The sequence below is a fragment of the Lipotes vexillifer genome, unplaced genomic scaffold, assembly GCF_000442215.2.
Source record: "Lipotes vexillifer unplaced genomic scaffold, Lipotes_vexillifer_v1.1 scaffold102, whole genome shotgun sequence".
NCBI classification, from domain to species: Eukaryota; Metazoa; Chordata; class Mammalia; order Artiodactyla; family Lipotidae; genus Lipotes; species Lipotes vexillifer.
The window spans coordinates 111,393-128,072 of record NW_006786541.1 but is presented as its reverse complement, the minus strand read 5'-3'; the positions used below and the strand labels follow the sequence as shown (position 1 = coordinate 128,072).

The 16,680-nt window shown below is 49.6% G+C and overlaps 1 protein-coding gene across 15 annotated transcripts in view; it reads left to right on the top strand.

The window, feature by feature from the left end:
• The first annotated feature begins 1,222 nt into the window (after window positions 1-1,222).
• TPM1 (tropomyosin 1) overlaps window positions 1,223-16,680 on the top strand; it is a 28,291-nt gene continuing 12,833 nt past the window's right edge. For 5 of the 15 annotated variants that reach the window (XM_007458872.1, XM_007458868.1, XM_007458870.1 and 2 more), the window contains exons 1-2: window positions 6,889-7,020; window positions 14,987-15,120. In XM_007458872.1, the coding sequence (XP_007458934.1) occupies window positions 6,889-7,020; window positions 14,987-15,120 (266 nt within the window). Of the gene's footprint in view, window positions 1,525-2,277; window positions 2,404-2,594; window positions 2,721-6,864; window positions 7,021-10,287; window positions 10,296-14,986; window positions 15,121-16,680 lie in introns of those variants that run through there. The other 10 variants (XM_007458861.1, XM_007458860.1, XM_007458862.1 and 7 more) reach the window with 7 other exon arrangements.

Genomic DNA, 16,680 nt, shown 5'->3' with positions numbered 1-16,680 from the left:
CTCACCAGCTCTGCCTCAGCCAGTCTCAAGCAGGGCTTTGGGGCAGCCCCTTTTCTCCCCCTCTCACCAAAGCTCTGAAAAGAGCAGGCTTTTCCCCAGTGGGGGCTGGGAAGAGCAAGAGGTATAGGGAAATCCTCCTGCCTCTAAGCAGCTTACTCTACAGAACTGGGCCTGTTCCCTCCTCAGAGCTATAGCTGTGGATGCAATGACTTGGCAGGGGTCACATTTATCCCATGTTTTGGCAACCTAGTACCTGAATGCCTAACATGGAAAGAGACCAACTCCCTAAAATCAGTGTAAGAAAAATTATTACAAGTTAGATATGGAAGTACCTCAGGGATCATCTACACCCCTGGATTTAAAGATGAGGGAACTGCAGTGCCGAGGCTAAGCCACTTGTCAAGGTCACAGAGCTGCTGGTGCTAGAGACCAAAGACCAGGTTGCCTGAGTCTAAACTCAAGGGTCTTTCCCCTTAAACTCACATGCACCCACCTACACACCAACAAACTCACCCCACCCTTTGCGGAAATATGGCACCCAGGCACACGCAGAACTGAGTCAACTGGGTCCTATGTCCCTAAAGTATACGACTGTCCCTCCTCTGTGGGACAGGGCACCGCATAAGACAGATTCTCAGACATTCTGACCGGTACCAGCAGAGAAAGTCTCAAGAGCAGCACCCCAGGCCTTCCTACCAACTCTTCCTTTCTCTGCTCCAGTTGAGTTTCCAGAACGTGAGAGCCCAGGCCGATACCCGGCAGTCTGGGAGCTGCCGGGAGAAGCGCGGGGCGGGTGTCCGGAGCGCACGGGCCCGGGCGCCGCGTACGGGGCCTGATGCTTAGCGCGCCCGGGTCTGGCGGCTCAAGGGGGCGACGAGCATCCACTACCTGCCCCTCTCCGGCCTCCTGTGGCTCAGGACGGCTCGACTGGGGACCCTAAAGGCGGGGCATGGACCCTGGGAGGAGGAGTTGCGGAGGACGGAGGGCAGAGCTTAGCGCCTCGGACCCGGCTCGGCCCCCGCGAGGCCCCGGTGCCCTCTCCCCGGAGTGCAGGTTTGGAAGGCGGGAGGCCTCGCCCGGCCGCCGCCTCGGCTGCTCGGGTCCCCATATATAGTCATATCCACCGTCAACTGGGAGGCCGGCAGGCAGCAGCAAATGGGCGAGCGGCCCCCGCGGGAGCAGCGGGGAGGGCGCAGGGGGCGGAGGGAGGAGGGGGGGAAAGGGGGCAGGAGAAAACAGCTTTTCCAAAAAAGTATTGGCTGTCTTGAGGAATGCGGTCGCCCCCTTGGGAAAGTACATATCTGGGATCAGCAGGCGGCTGTGCGCTCGCACTCCGGATCGGCCTCCCCACCGCGCACTTGCCTCCCCGCTCCCGCCGCCGCAGCCCCAGGGCCGCTCGCCGCCGCCACCATGGACGCCATCAAGAAGAAGATGCAGATGCTCAAGCTCGACAAGGAGAACGCCTTGGATCGAGCGGAGCAGGCGGAGGCCGATAAGAAGGCGGCTGAGGACAGGAGCAAGCAGGTCTGCCTGCGCCTTTCCGGCCCTGCGCCGGCCGGTCGCCCGCGCTCCGCCCGCCGGGGGCCCCCGAGCCCCGGGACCCGGGCCTCGCACCCCTTCCCGGCCCCTCGCTCCGAGGACTCGGGGAGCCACCCCACTCCAGGGCGTCTGAGAAGGGGGAAGGGAAGAGCGAGACTCTGGCTTGTTCTAACTTTTTCTCTCGTCTGGGGACGCTTATTTCCCTTTTCTGGTTCCCAGAGCCCGCGAAGTCCCTTCAAGTCCTAGAGGCACTTGATTCTCAGGATGAGAAATCAGTTTTGGATTCGGGGGCAGGGGAGAGGAGGAGGGTTGAAGGGAATCAAGTCCAGAAAATGTTAGAAGTTCTTCTGGACTTTTTGACTGGGGAGTATAAAACATTCAACTGGGAAGGGGGGGCGCGAGGGAGGGGGGAGGGACAGTCACACAGTTTGTTCCTAAAAACAAAGATGGACAGACTAGAGAGTACGGCGGGCCGGGGAGACGGGGGCGTTTTTCTGCACCCCCAAGTTGTGGGCTTGAGCCCGCTGAGACCTCCGCAGGAGTCTCGCCTCGGGGGCTGGGGTGGGGTGCGGAGTGGGCTCCGCGCGAGAGGAGGGTTACCTAGGGACCCTTGAACCCCAACTCGGCGGCGCCTCACACCCGAAGGGCCCCAGCCAACCCGGTGCCCGTGGTGTGTGTGTGTGTGTCTAACACCCGGTCCGTGCCGGCCGGCCGCGCCCGCCCGCCGCCGCCCCCCAGCTCGAGGAGGACATAGCGGCCAAGGAGAAGCTGCTGCGGGCGTCGGAGGACGAGCGGGACCGGGTGCTGGAGGAGCTGCACAAGGCAGAGGACAGCCTCCTGGCCGCCGATGAGGCCGCCTCCAAGGTACCCTGGGCGCGCGGCGCGGCGCACGAATGGCTAACTCTGTCTCTCTCTCTCTCCCTCCCTGTCTTTCCCTTTCTCTCTCCCGCTGTCCCTGTCCTTCTGGCTCTGTGCACCCACACCCCTCACCTGCGGGATCACGCTGCCTGCTGCACCCCCCCCTCCCGTCCCCGTCCCCCACGGCCAACTCCCAGCTGGAAGATGAGCTGGTGTCGCTGCAAAAGAAACTCAAGGCCACCGAAGATGAACTGGACAAATACTCCGAGGCTCTCAAAGATGCCCAGGAGAAGCTGGAGCTGGCTGAGAAAAAGGCCACCGACGTAAGTGCACGCACACACTGCCTCCCTCACCTCCTGCCCTGGTGGCCGCTCTGGGGTCACCACAGGGGCCAGAGAGCAATGGAGGAGGGTCACCTCCTCTTGCTGGAAACCCGCACACAGCCTGCCGTGGCCCAGAGCACTGGATGCTGCCTCCGACTGCTACTGCACACATTCATTTTTATTTCATCCATTCCTCTTTCTTTTTCTCCTTCTTTCCCCCACCCCTGGGGGTGGAGGGGGGTGGGTGAGAAGCTGGAAGAATACAGTAACTGAAATTGGACTCTGGAGGTGAACCCTGCTCCATAGTGGCAGAAAACCTCCGAGGTGTCATCACCGAGGTTTGTGCAAACAGAATGCCTAGTTTTCTCCACTTTCTTTCCTTTTGCCATCTCTGGTGGGTGGCAAGGCCTGGTTTTCGGTGGTGGGTCTAGTCAGGACACAGACTAGAGTTGGCACTGAAAAAATGGCATGGCGCTACTTAGAAGGCTAAGCTTGATGGTGGGCCACAGAAACACTTGAGGCCCCCTTACTCACTAGGGAAGCTTAATCCAGCCCTTAAGATCTGCCTGGGAAGACGATATTTGCTTGGGTCTGCAGTCTGAGGGCACTAGATCCAGAAAGTAAGCTGGGAGTTATATATAGCTCAGTGCTTTATATGGTATAGTGAGCTAGCTGCCCCCGACTCTCCTGCTCACCCCACCCCAACCTGTCAGCCGCTGACAACCACCACATAGTTTCAAGGATGATGCACACACCACAAAAGCTCTGCCAGCATTTTGTCCACTGCCCTCTGGAATCCTTTTAGCCGACGAGCTTGCCTCTTCTGCTGCATAAGTCAAGACAAGCATTAGATTTCCAGAGGACCGACTTCTTTTCACACCATTCTAGAAGCTAAATAAGCCTAGAGGCCCAATTAGGAAAGAATTCGTTGGGAAGTTGGTAACAATTTCAAGAATGTATGAGCACCAGGGAAACCTATGCCCAGAAAGTTGAACTACCAAGTGCAACAGCAGAATTTTTTGTATGAGAGTGAAGTGTAATTTGCTGGAGGATCTGGGTCTTGAAATCAGTAAGGCTTTCTGTGACATGAAAGGCACGAAATGTCATCTCCGAGTGTGCTTTGTAAATGAGAGATCCAGACACAGGACATTTAGAATCTGACAAAAAGAAAGTTTCAGTGAAAAGCAAGGTCCCTGGAAAGGGGGTTCAGGGAAACACTGATTTAGGTAAAATATTTAAGTTACAAACTACCTGGCTTTAGAAAAAGAGCCAAAAAAACGCATATAACTCTGCGCCAGTTTTGTGTAATGTAGATCAGATGTCTGCTCCGTATATGGTTAAATGGAGGATGTCTGTCTCCCCGAAATTCTCCAGCAGGACGTTTATTTAGCTTTTTCAAAAGAGCCGCTGATAGATCAAGGAGAGATATTCCTTATAAGGAAAAGAATGCAGAGAATTTGAAAATAGCCCAGTAAGACTGAAAGCAGGAGAAGGAGAAAAATCTACTACGATTCTTAAGGGAAAAAAATCATAATTATTGTAACTATGTGGTTCTATCATGTCTTTATTGAAAAGTCTTGTTTAATGGTGCATTGGAATGAGGTGAGGCAGAAGTGGCAAAGAGGATATTTAAAGCCAGCTCGGTGGGGGAGGGCGGAGCCAGGAGGAGGGGGAGGCTTTTGAAGCTGTGTTCTTTTTCTTTCCACTGGAAAACTATCCCTAATATGGTACACTTTTTTTTTTTTTGGTAGTATATTGATCATCTTCCCCTTTAAGACATTTTAGGTTGTTTGGGATCTGTAGGGATGTGCAAGACGTTTGTGAAGAAATGCTATATTTAGAGTGATTCCTAGCTAGTAAAAATAGTGAAGACTTGAGGAGGGAGAGACAGATGTCACTAGAGAAAGGTAGGAGAGAGGTCAACTTCCTGAGGTAGAACTGTATTACATTTGGGATTAGGACATTGCACTATTACTCACCAATGTAAAACATTTTCACATTTTTCTACTACTAAAAACATTTTTCTGTTAATTTACCAACACACTTTATAAATCCTATTCCAGAAATGGGCTCTTCCTAGCTTGAAAGGTGGTAATTTGCAAGGTCGGATCTCTGATCATTTTGTTTTGAATTTTTTGTCATCCCTCCACCTAAGTGGGGCTGAAGGGGATCAAGCGCTCCATTTTCTCTCTGGCCCAACCCCTTCCCCAATAACTGTGATGTCTCTGACATCTGCAGTATGTGAGTCTTTATTCCCTGTAGGTCTTTGCTTTCTAAATCAGTGATTCTCAGCCTTACCTAAACAATCACCTAGGATGGTTTCAAAACTTAAAATCCAGGCTGTACCCCAGGCCAATTAGAATCTCTGGGAGTGGAATGCAGGCATTAGTATTTGTTAAATACCCAGGTGATTCCAATGTGCAGCCAAGGCCAAAAACAACTGCCCTAAACTCTTGTATAATGACATCAGCGTGAAAATGAACTCACCTGAAACTGACTTTTCCAGATGTTTGAAAAGCGGGACATTAAGTCACTAGTTGGCTGCTTAGAGCATCTGCACCTGTCCAGCAGTTTCTGCGTCTCCTGGAGGCTCCCAGATGTCCCCTTCTCCCACCCTCAAAGTTGGAGGCCCCCAAGTCTGTACTCTTAGGGAAGCAGTTGTGACCTCCCTCCTGACTAGATGAACTGTGTGGAAACAAAGCTAGAGGCTCCACCTACAGGATGTGAGGGCCCATGCTGGGCTTTGTGAGAGTCTCAGCAGAGGGAGGCTGTGAGAAAGTCCATAGCGAATGAGTCAGAAAAGCAAGGAGCTTCCTCATTAGGGCTTTGGCGTAGGAGGGGGTTGTCAAGTGTGTTTTCTTTTTCTTCATTATTCCCACACTTAAACACATAGGAACTGACTTGAAGGGCCTTCTGTGAGAAAGGTGAGGAAAGAAAGCTGTGAGACTTAGAAGACATTTAAAAACGTAGCCGAAGGGGAGAATTGGCAGAGGGTGTTTCCCAAAGATTTTGTCCGCTTTGGTTTTCATCCGGCTGTAGCCAGACGCTCTCATAGGGTTCTGTAGCCTTCCTTGGTGTGCCTTTTAAGACATCTCAGTCCGGCCCAGAATTGGTCAGATTCCAGAAGATCTCAGAGGCTGATCTAAAACCAGAGAAGGTTGTAACTAGAAGGGACCCTTGAGATGATTGTTTTTGTGGAAAGGAAAGTAAGTCCCAGATAGGCTGGCGGGCTTGAGGTCCCACAGCTGGTTATAGGCCGTAGCCTGACTCTTAAGACAGTGCCTGTGTATTTATTAACTAAAGCTATCATTTGAGTTAACTATGTACAAGGTATCGTGCTTAGTGCTTTCTGTCATTTCATAGTCGTCACAGCAATCCTATGAGAAACGTACTACTATTAACAGTGCTTTTACAGATAAAGTCAGGTTGTTTTCCGTCACACAACCAGGGGAGAACCAAAAGCCAGATTCTAACCTAGGGAGACAGCATTTAGGAGGTTTAACCTCTATGCAATACGTTAGTGGTTTTCCCTTCATGAGTTTGGAGGGAAGGAGAGTTGTGGTTAGGATCTTGTGTTCTGGGGTTCTTTACATCGAGGAACAATCCCTTTGGGGGTACACTCAAGCCCCAAGCCCCTCGCTCGGCTTCTCTCCTTCCTGGGCATGGGAAACTGGCAGTCCCGAGCGGAGCGCTCCCGCCGCCAACAGGCGGCACCGTCGCCCTTTGCAGCCAAAGCCGTTACTCGGGTTCCCCACGGTGCAGGGGAGGGGCGCTGGAAGTCGAAGTAACACCCTCGGCGCGTTGGCCACCCTCCCGCTTACCAGGTGCCCCGGCAGCCTGCGCACCGCGCCTGTCAGCCCCGCGGCCGCGAGCATGCGCGGTGCCTCGCGCGATTGGAGAATTCCCGGGGTCCGCGGCGCGCTCGCCGCCCCGCCCGCTGGGCCCGCCCCCGGCGCTCGCGCACCCGCCTGCGGTTCGCCTGCGCAGCCTAGGAGGTCGCGACTTCCGGGCTGCTCCTGGGCCGCAGGGGGCGCTGCTGTGGCGCGCCGCGGCCTGGGCGGGGTGGCCGGGCTGTCGGAGTGCGGCAGCAGCGGCGGCGGCAGGAGCGCAGCAGCCGGCCTCTCCCGCGGCAGTCCGCCAGCCTGCCGGCCCGCCGCCGCCCGGCGCAATGGCGGGGAGCAGTTCGCTGGAGGCGGTGCGGAGGAAGATTCGGAGCCTGCAGGAGCAGGCGGACGCCGCGGAGGAGCGCGCGGGCAGCCTGCAGCGCGAGCTGGACTACGAGAGGAAGCTGAGGGAGACCGTAAGGGACCCACCCATCACCCATCCCCGGAGGCGCCTTCTCCCCGGTCGGCCCCACCGTTCCCCCGCCACCCCTCCCCCCGCCTCCGGGCGCACCTGGGCCCGCAGGTGTCGGGCTCTGGGGAGGGGCGCTGCCCGTTCACTTCAGCCCTTTTCATCTCGCTGGTCTAAAGAACCGAGGGAGAATTAGTGGTGTTGAGAAGGTTCTGGAAGCAGCTCTTTCCCAGAAGGAACTCTATGTCTGGGGTATTTGCGTTCGGCCCGGCGTCTCGGGTCCCCCGGCATGTGCCCTTTGCGCTGCTGGTATTATTTACTCGGAGAGTGGGGACGGAAGAGGTCCCTCCTTTTGGAAATCCGTTCTTTTGGGAGGGGCGCTAACAGGTCATGTCTGAGGCATTGTCTGGCTTTGGGCCCCGGGGATGCTAAACTCCCCCATCCCTGTTTAGCCTTAGTTTCCTGAAAGCCTGTTTCTCTGGGGTTGTTGAGACACTGACAGCGCGTGTTCTGACTTAGTATGCGGCCCTTTGCCCTTCCCTTTCTTATCCATCCCTCCTCCCAAGTTCTCCTGTACAGGGAGATGTTCCTTTGTTACCGAGTCTTGAAAAAGTTGGCTAAATAGCTACGATTATTGGGTGTTTTCTCCCGCCGGCTTCCCCTCCCCCACGTTGAGTGTAATACCTGGCTTCCTTCCTTTCCACTAAGGCAAATGTATCCAGCACACCGGAACAGGATTTCAGAGGTAGTTAAGGCGTTTGCTGTTTGTTGATATTTGAGTGTGTGTGTGTGTGTGTGTGTGTGTGTGTGTGTGTGTTAAATCAGGATACTCAAACACCTTGGGAATTTTATGACAAGCGCTCATGTGGGGTCCTTCTGTGCTTAATAGAGGCGTATTCTGAGTTGAGAGGTGTATGTAATGGCATTATGGCTGGCTGCAGAAGCTGTGAGACCTGTTTTGCATAAAATACCTAGAAGCAAATGGGTCCTCTTGAAAGGAAAGCCTAACTAGATGAAGTTTCAGATAAAATAGGCAGGAACCAGGAAATCAATAGGCAAAAGATCATTTTTTGTAGAGGACAAGACAGCAGCGGTCCCATGGATGTCTCTGAATTCGGCCAGGCAATGAATGAATTCCGACTCCCTCTCTGGCTCACGGTTGTCCTTGAACCATTAGAACCAATAGAACATGATGGATAAGAACAAGAACTCTGGGCCCAGGCTGCTAGGATTTGAATCATTTAACTTCTCAGGCCCTCAGTTCCTCGACTGTAGAATGTGGGTAATGGTAGTACCTGCCTGTTGTGAGGATGAACAGAGTGTGTGTAAAGAAGTTGCAATGGTGCTTAGCACACAAGTGCCTTGCATCAGCTGGTATTAGAACTGCTCCACACTCAGCATCGCTCATTGCTCCTTTGCTTTCAGTTCACCAGCTATCAAAGGGTCTTAAAGATGGGCTGCTCATTTCACTACATCTTAAAACACTCCACTTCAATGCTTCTAATAAATTTTTTTTTTTCTTTTTTCAACTTGAACGGAGAGAGGACACAGGCAGGCTGGAAGGAATGTTTGGTGGGTCGAAGTGGTATTAGTGGTGGAAGTCGGTAGAACTCCCCTCCCCCTGCTAAGAAAGGGAATATGTGGTCCTGTACCGGAGAGCCTCTTACGGACTGTTGGCCTGGTGATTGATATTAGACACAGAAGACACATTGTTACTATTTTACTCACCTTCTCTTTTGGGCTTAGTTTTTATGACAGTACTCTTCCTGGGCCAGTTGGGTAAAGATAATGCTTTCATTCTTTTCAAAGCTTTATATTAAAAGTGGTTTAGCTTCTAAAAATTTTAAGTGATTTTTGAAAATAGTCTATCCGGATGATTGGATGGGCACAGAACTTTTTATGACAGCAACTTGAGGACTGGGTCAGACCACTGAAGAGAGAATTTCAGATTGAGAGGTGTTCCTAACTTATGAAAGTGGAACTTAAAGGTAGCTAATTGAAGGTGGTTTCTTGGTAGTTGTCAGGCATAGCTGTGAGTTAAGCTAACAGTCACAGTTTATCTTGGCAGCAAGGATAAAAATTTAGTGACAAAGTCATGAGCCACTGCAAAAAATATTTGGAGAGTTGGCCCTAATTCACATTCTCAAAGATTCAGACAGGCTGTAGTTAATTGGCCCTATTACAACCAGCACTTAACTTTGGAAAAAGCAGCCATCCCTTTCCTTTCTACTGGTTTGTTTTTCCAAGGTGTGTGGGCCCTTCAAAATTTTGGAATGAGGCTACTTTGCTTGATGTAATGGTTGACTCCAGGTCTTGTGACCCACTAGGGTTTTGTTTGTCTTTTGTCCTTATCAAAGAGGGAGCAGGAAGAAGGCAGTCTGCCTTCCTTCTTTCTGGATGGTACTCAGCAAACAAGGGCAGTTAACAGTTGCAGCCTGTAGGTTCTTAATTGGTAACTTCATTAAATCACAGGAGAAACCAATTTACAAAAATTCCCAGCCCTTCCCCTCCTTAGAGTTGGTAAATATTTCTAAAAACAGGAATCTAAAAGTGCATTTTGTGCCCCCATTGCCCCCCCCCCGCACAGGGTGGCAGTAGCTGGAGTGTATATATACTCTGGCTTTCTGCTTTCATGTATAGGCAAGGCGAAGGCACTACAATGCCCTGTTCACGTCGTCCCTTCTCACTCATTACACAAAAATGCCTCGTGAGTTACAGGCTTTGGTGCAATAGAGAGATTGTTTTTAACTCTTATCCATGGGAGTGCCCCTTAATGTCATCCGTGTTTTTTTCCCCTTTCCTTACCATATAAGGGCAGAAGTTTAACTTGGCTGTAGTGACTTGGGTCTTACACAGTAAACTGGGTGAAACTTTCTCTTTACATCTACAGTTCACATGAAATAAAAAGTCCTGACCTTTGATCATCCCATTCAGTACTCCAGTTCAGGTAGGACTTTAAACATACATTCCAGAGGATTTATTTTTAGGATATAATATTATTCTCCTACAATTATTTCTTAATTGTCCTAACGGAAATACTTGTTTTTAAAGTAAAAATCATTACTATTTTTAAATTGCCTTTAGTTATATTGGCTAGAACACCTGGATTTCATGAAAATCTAGGCCCTGTAAAAGTTCTCTTTCAAGTCAGACTTGGAGTAACATTTTGCTATATTGTGTGGGCATGCCCTTGATATCTATCTTAGTTTCTTAGGTAGCTGGTACCTTGTGGAAGGGATTGGGGGGCACATGCAGCTCTACGGCACACGTGTAGAGCGCCTGGTGGTTGTTTAACAACAGATCTGCAGGAAGACAGTTGGTAACCTTTACTAATAGAGCAGTCTCTTTTCTGAGTAGTTAATTACATGTTGGGACACAATAGCACTTTTGAAATGAAAGAAACTAGCATCCCAAAGACTTCACCAGCAGTGTCAACACATGAGCTGTCGTTAGAAGCTAACCCAGTACATGTGGGTGATTTCCATGCCTGGAAATAATTTGCGTCTGGGGTCTTGACCCTTCCCAAATGCCTTGTTATTTATATCTGCTTTTTAAATAACAGATGGTCATGTGTCTGTAGGGTTTGTACTGACAGGCAACAGCCAGTTAAGTCTTAAGTAAACTGCCCAGGTGCTGTGATGGAAAGAACCTTAGAAAATATCTAAATAAGCCTCAGAACTCAGAGAATACATACCGGAGATAAAAGCTAGTGCAGGTGAGAGATGTGGGCCTTTTGAACATAGAGCATAATCCACCCCCCCCCCAAAAAAAAGTGAAAATAAGGGTGTCCTTAATTAATTTATGGAATTGAGTATATCTTGAATTCTAGAGAACCAAACTAAATTGCCATCAGACCAGTATGGTGAGGCCTGAGAAGCCAGTGAGAGCCCAGGTTTTTCCCGGGAGAAGCTTATGTAGAGATCGATACACCCCAGACACTGCCTTCAGATCTGGGCTGTTACCTACAAGCACCTTTGCCCATCCTGCTCTGAAACCTCTGGGGCAGCAGGCGTTGGTTTCTGGGGTTGAGAACAAATGCTCTGTGTCCTTGTGTGAGCTGGTACCCCCCTGGTGTTACTTGATGATGTTTTCAATTTTATACGTCCCTTTTTTTCCAAATGGATTGAGAGGACTTGTTTAGCGGATGATATTCAGTACAGTAACCGTTCTTCTAGTCCTGGTTAGGTTCTTTGGCTGAAGGCCTTTTTTCAGGTAGGGGGTTGGAGTCAGGGTGGCTGTAGAGAACCTGCTGCTCTGACGTCAGAAAGCAGAAAGACTCCATAGGTGAGAACCACCAGTTCCGGGGCTTCCATGAGGCTCCAGGAGGCCTTGAGAAGGGAGGCAGGCATGCCAGCACGTGAGGACCAGGGGACTTTGGTGCCAGTCTTACCTCCCGCTGATGGCTGTGACCTGAGCATGTCAAAGATCCCTCCCTCTTCCTATTTTCTCTTCTACAAAGAGCTAGATGAGTGGTTCCCACGGGATTTTCCAGCTTCTTTGGACGGTGGGTGGGGTAGAGGGGGGGTTGCTTTTTTATAGTGCAGATTCCTGTCCTCCTTTCTGACCTCTTGAATCAGAATCTCTAGGGATGGGGCCTGGAAATTTGTTTTGTTTTTGTTTGTTTTTTTAAATTTTTGGCTGCATTGGGTCTTTGTTGCTGCGCACAGGCTTTCTCTAGTTGCAGCCAGCGGGGGCTGCTCTTCGTTGCTGTGCATGGGTTTCTCATTGCAGTGGCTTCTCTTGTTGCGGAGCACAGGCTCTAGGCACACGGGCTCAGTAGTTGTGGCACACGGGCTCTAGAACACAGGCTCAGTAGTTGTGGCGCACGGGCTTAGTTGGTCCGCGGCACGTGGGATCTTCCCGGACCAGGGCTCGAACCATGTCCCCTGCATTGGCAGGTGGATTCTTAACCACTGAACCACCAGGCTTTCCAGGAAAGCCTGGAAATTTGTATTTTTAATACGCATCTCCTGGTGAATTTGGACACCCAGCCAGTTGTGGGAACTGCTGGACAATGCCTAGGGACACTTCCAGCTAAACATCTTAGACCCCATTTTGTGGACCACCCACAGGTCTGTTCTCTGTGTTGCCCCTGTCCTGGCTCCTAGAACAGGTCTCCATTCCCAGTTGTTGTTCTGGTGCCGTATACGAGGCCTATCGACTGGTATTTCCTAGGGCACAACCCCTAATGTAGGTTCTACAAAATGCTCCTGGGGAAAAGGAGTTAATGACATTTATAAAACAGTATCCAGAGCTAAGGGAAAGAACGGTTAGAGTGGAGGCAATAAGAGGGAAGAGGGAAGATTCGGATTGATGGGCGTCCCTCTCAGGTAGGGAGATCTTTTGTGCAGAGGGAGGAACGAACATGGGGTGCTGTCTCCTTACTCTCTGATGCCCCAGGTGTGTGGGAGGCCAGGGACCTGGACTGGCCTGGCACCTGGAGGGTTCTTTCCCCGGAGTATAAACAGTCTCCTCTCTGTGAGTACAAAGTCCTTGAGGTTGGGGCCCAGATCGAAAACAGAACAGGAAGCTTAGAGTGTGGTGGCTACAGAAATTGTTTTGAAAATCTTGTTGCCATTTCTCTGGCTGCAGCACCTATAACAAGGATATTTAAGAAAAGGGGGAAAAATACTTCTGAGTACATGACCTAGACACTCTGCTGAGGTTTTTTTGTTGGTGGTGTTTTGGAGGGTGGTTTTTGTTTTGCTCTTCATTTTAGTTTTTAGCTTTCAGCTTTCAGGGTTGCTTGCTTGTTTTCCCCCGTTCATGAAATGAATAGAATTTTACTAGAAATGGAAAATATAGAAAAGAAATCTGACCTGACCCCAAAGTATACCCTTACTGTATACCTCCTTCCGGTTTTGTTTTGTTTTTTTACATGGGGCTAAAAACTTTTTCAAGTTTCCATACTTGAGAAATGTGTTATCCCTATTACCCTCATCCCTCCTCCAAAAAACTCGCAACATTCACCTGCCAGACCTGGTGGAGCCCATTACTAGCTGTGTACCTGCAGTGATCTACTTTGTGGACCAGTGCAACTGTTAACTGACCTCGGATTCATTTCACATTTCCCCCTGCTCCCTGCCTCCATCAGCCAATGATTACTACATAGTTAATTTTGTGTGTGTGTGTGTGTGTGTGGTATGTGGGCCTCTCACTGTTGTGGCCTCTCCTGTTGCGGAGCACAGGCTCTGGACGCGCAGGCTCAGGGGCCATGGCTCACGGCCCCAGCCGCTCCGCGGCATGTGGGATCTTCCCGGACTGGGGCACGAACCCGTGTCCCCTGCATCGGCGGGTGGACTCTCAACCACTGCGCCACCAGGGAAGCCCCATAGTTAATTTTTTTTTTTTTTTTTTTCTTGCGTTATGCGGGCCTCTCACTGTCGTGGCCTCTCCCATTTGCGGAGCACAGGCTCCGGACGCGCAGGCTCAGTGGCCATGGCTCACGGGCCCAGCCGCTCCGCGCCATGTGGGATTTTCCCGAAACGGGGCACGAACCCGCGTCTTCTGCATCGGCAGGCGGACTCCCAAGCACTGCGCCACCAGGGAAGCCCTATAGTTAATTTTTGAAGCGATAAAAGTGTATTTGCATGTTTTTATAAAAAGTCCTTCACCATGATTGTAGATGCCCTAATCACCTCTCTTTCCCAGAGAGAACTTGACTTTTAAAATTTTACAAATCTAGATGAGCAAAGAGCAAAATGTTCTTGTGTTCCTTTACTTCAAGGCCATAATTGCAGACTCTAACTACATGTGCATTTTAAACTGTGTATCATGGGTCCAGAAAGTAAAAAAGTTGCTTTTGTTTAAATTAGGTTGGTTTTACTCATTTTGTTCAGTAGACCTTTACTGAGCCCTTACTCTGTGCAGTGAATTGTGATTCCTTGCACATAAGAAGCTTACAGTTGAGTAAGGAAGACAGGACTGTAGGTAGAGAGCTAGCATAGTCCCAAAGTGCATGTTGTAGTTTTTAGAAAACTCCCAAGTGTCCTAAAAACCCCATCACCCCAGGATAAGCACACATTCAGAGTGGATGAGGAAACAGTACCAGATTAACAAATTCCGTCTTTCACTTACGTGCATAATGTTTAAACAGCCATCAATGCAAGTGTATGTAATGGACCGGTCCAGGCTTGCAAGTGTGCTGAGGCTTATAGTAACAAATGCTCATAACTGTAGGTAACCATTGCATCCCCCAGAAAGAAACATCTTATTTCAGAGATAGATACCAAGTAAAAACAGTATCTGTACTGCTTTTCTTCTAAGGAGTTTGAAGCTCTTTTTGTAGCAACCTTGACTTGTGAGAAATTCCTGTGGGCGTATGTCACAAACGCTTGGGAAATTTGTCTTGGCCCTCTTCCAGTGTGACCAGTTATTCTAAAGGGGTGCTGAAGGGCAGGGGGCTTGCTAGGTTTTGCTGTGTCTCTGTATGGTGTATATTTTAGAACCACTGAATTTAAAAATATTTTAGTTCCTAAAATATTTAAAGCCCCTTTGAGAACACAATCAGCAGAAAGGAGAATTGAGACTCCTGAGTCCGAGTCCTCGCTGTGCTGCTCTCGTCTTGTGTGACTGAGCCTGGGTAAGTCCCATCGCCTCTGTCCACACCTCAGGCCCCACCGAGTGAGGTGGCTGTGATGAAGCTCCTCCTTAACAGGCAGGTAAAGCCAGCATGTTGAAATCCGTGGAGGAAGAGAACCAAGTGAGAGAGTGTTGCTGATGGTCGCTTTGTCCGATGAGGATGGTGTGTGTGGATCTGCATATACCCCAAGGTGGACATTCACTGGGTATGTCAATGGATGAACGTATCCGACAACTCCAGAGTTGACCAGGGCTTGTAACGCACTTTAGGGTGGCTCACCACAGGGCCCAGGCTTCCCATCTGGAACCAGTGTTTCAGTCTCAGCCCTTCCTGAAGGCACTACCCTCACTTTCTCTCCGACACTGAAACGCCTTTCACTCTCTCTACGCAGGCTGAAGCCGATGTAGCTTCTCTGAACAGACGCATCCAGCTGGTTGAGGAAGAGTTGGATCGTGCCCAGGAGCGTCTGGCAACAGCTCTGCAGAAGCTGGAGGAGGCCGAGAAGGCAGCAGATGAGAGTGAGAGGTGAGGACCCCTCGTCCAGGCCACCTTTTAGCACAGCCTTTCCTCCTCGTGGAACGGGAGGGCTTCTCTGATCTTGGGCCTCTAAGAATTTTATAGTACCTTGGTGGCACTGTTTCCTGACTTGATCCAGGTGCAACTAATGGTTTTGTTCATTTAACATTAGTGGGACACCTTTGTGCAAAGCACTGTTTTAAACCCCAAGGTTACAAATAAGAAAAAGACGCCCTTCCTGCTCTCTTAGAGCTCACCACCCAGCGTGGGAGATGGACATGTAAACGGGAGGTTCTAGGGATGTGTTTTGGTTCTTTAATTCCTACTGACCATGGAGCAATTATGCGTTTTTTAAAAAAGATGACTTTATTTTAAAATATACCAAGGAAGCTGCATAGCACAGGGAGATCAGCTCGGTGCTTTGTGAGCAGCTAGAGGGGTGGGATAGGGAGGGTGGGAGGGAGGGGAGACGCAAGAGGGAAGAGATATGGGAACATATGTATATGTATAGCTGATTCACTTTGTTATAAAGCAGAAACTAACACACCATTGTAAAGCAATTATACTCCAATAAAGATGTTAAAAAAGGTGAAATATACAAAGGAGGCTTAGGCCGAGGTAAGTACAGTATGGGCTGTCAGTTGTCAAAGAGCCCAAGAAATGAGAGGAAGAGAAAGCACAGATAAAACAGAAATATGATCCACAAAAGTAAACTGTTTTGGACTTAGTAAAGCCGATAAGCCACACGTGCATAGGTAAGTACAGTCAGATCCGCATGTCTGCTGAGCATGCTCCCACTATGACCTGGCTCTATCTGACTTATTACCCCAATATTCAGCCTTGTGGTAGTAAAGGAAAACCAGGGCCATATCAGCCATCGTGTATTCCACCAGGCATTTTCTCTCATGTTCAACTATTCAGGTTATTGTACTCAAGTTATTGTACTCATATTACTTGGAAGCACTCCAAGAAAGACTCCACAAGACTAGAGAGAGTTCTGCCCTTCGAGGGATGACAAAGTATTGTGATGTCTCAGACACTGGCAGTGTGTTTCTGCGCTGTGACCTGGGCAGGTGCATGCAGTCAATCATTTTGTCCGTTTCTCCGTCTTTGAGGTGCATTTCTGCCCCCCGCCACCATGGATAAAGAATGATTTCAGACTTTAGGATTAAAGAAGCTCTTTAGCTGAAGTTTTCAGCTCATTATTCACTGCTGCTTATTGATTCTTTTCTAATCAAGAGTTTTGGAATTCTTAAAGATGACTCATCATCTCTTACAGTGTACATATAACCAACGGTTTTGTGGCTGGCTTCTTCCTGAAATACACTTGTTAGTGAACCTGAAAGGAAGACAGTCTGGCAGTGTTAGACATTGGAGTAAAAAGGTATTTAGAGATCATTTACTCCAGTCCCCTGGTTTTACAGATGAGAAGACTAGGGTTCAGAGACTGGTATGGCCTGCCCGAACTCTCAAAGAGAATTTATGGCCGAGCCAAGATGCAGGTCTCCTAAGATACATTGTAGTGCTTCATTAAAAAAAAAAAAAAGTGACTTATTTATCTTACTGCGT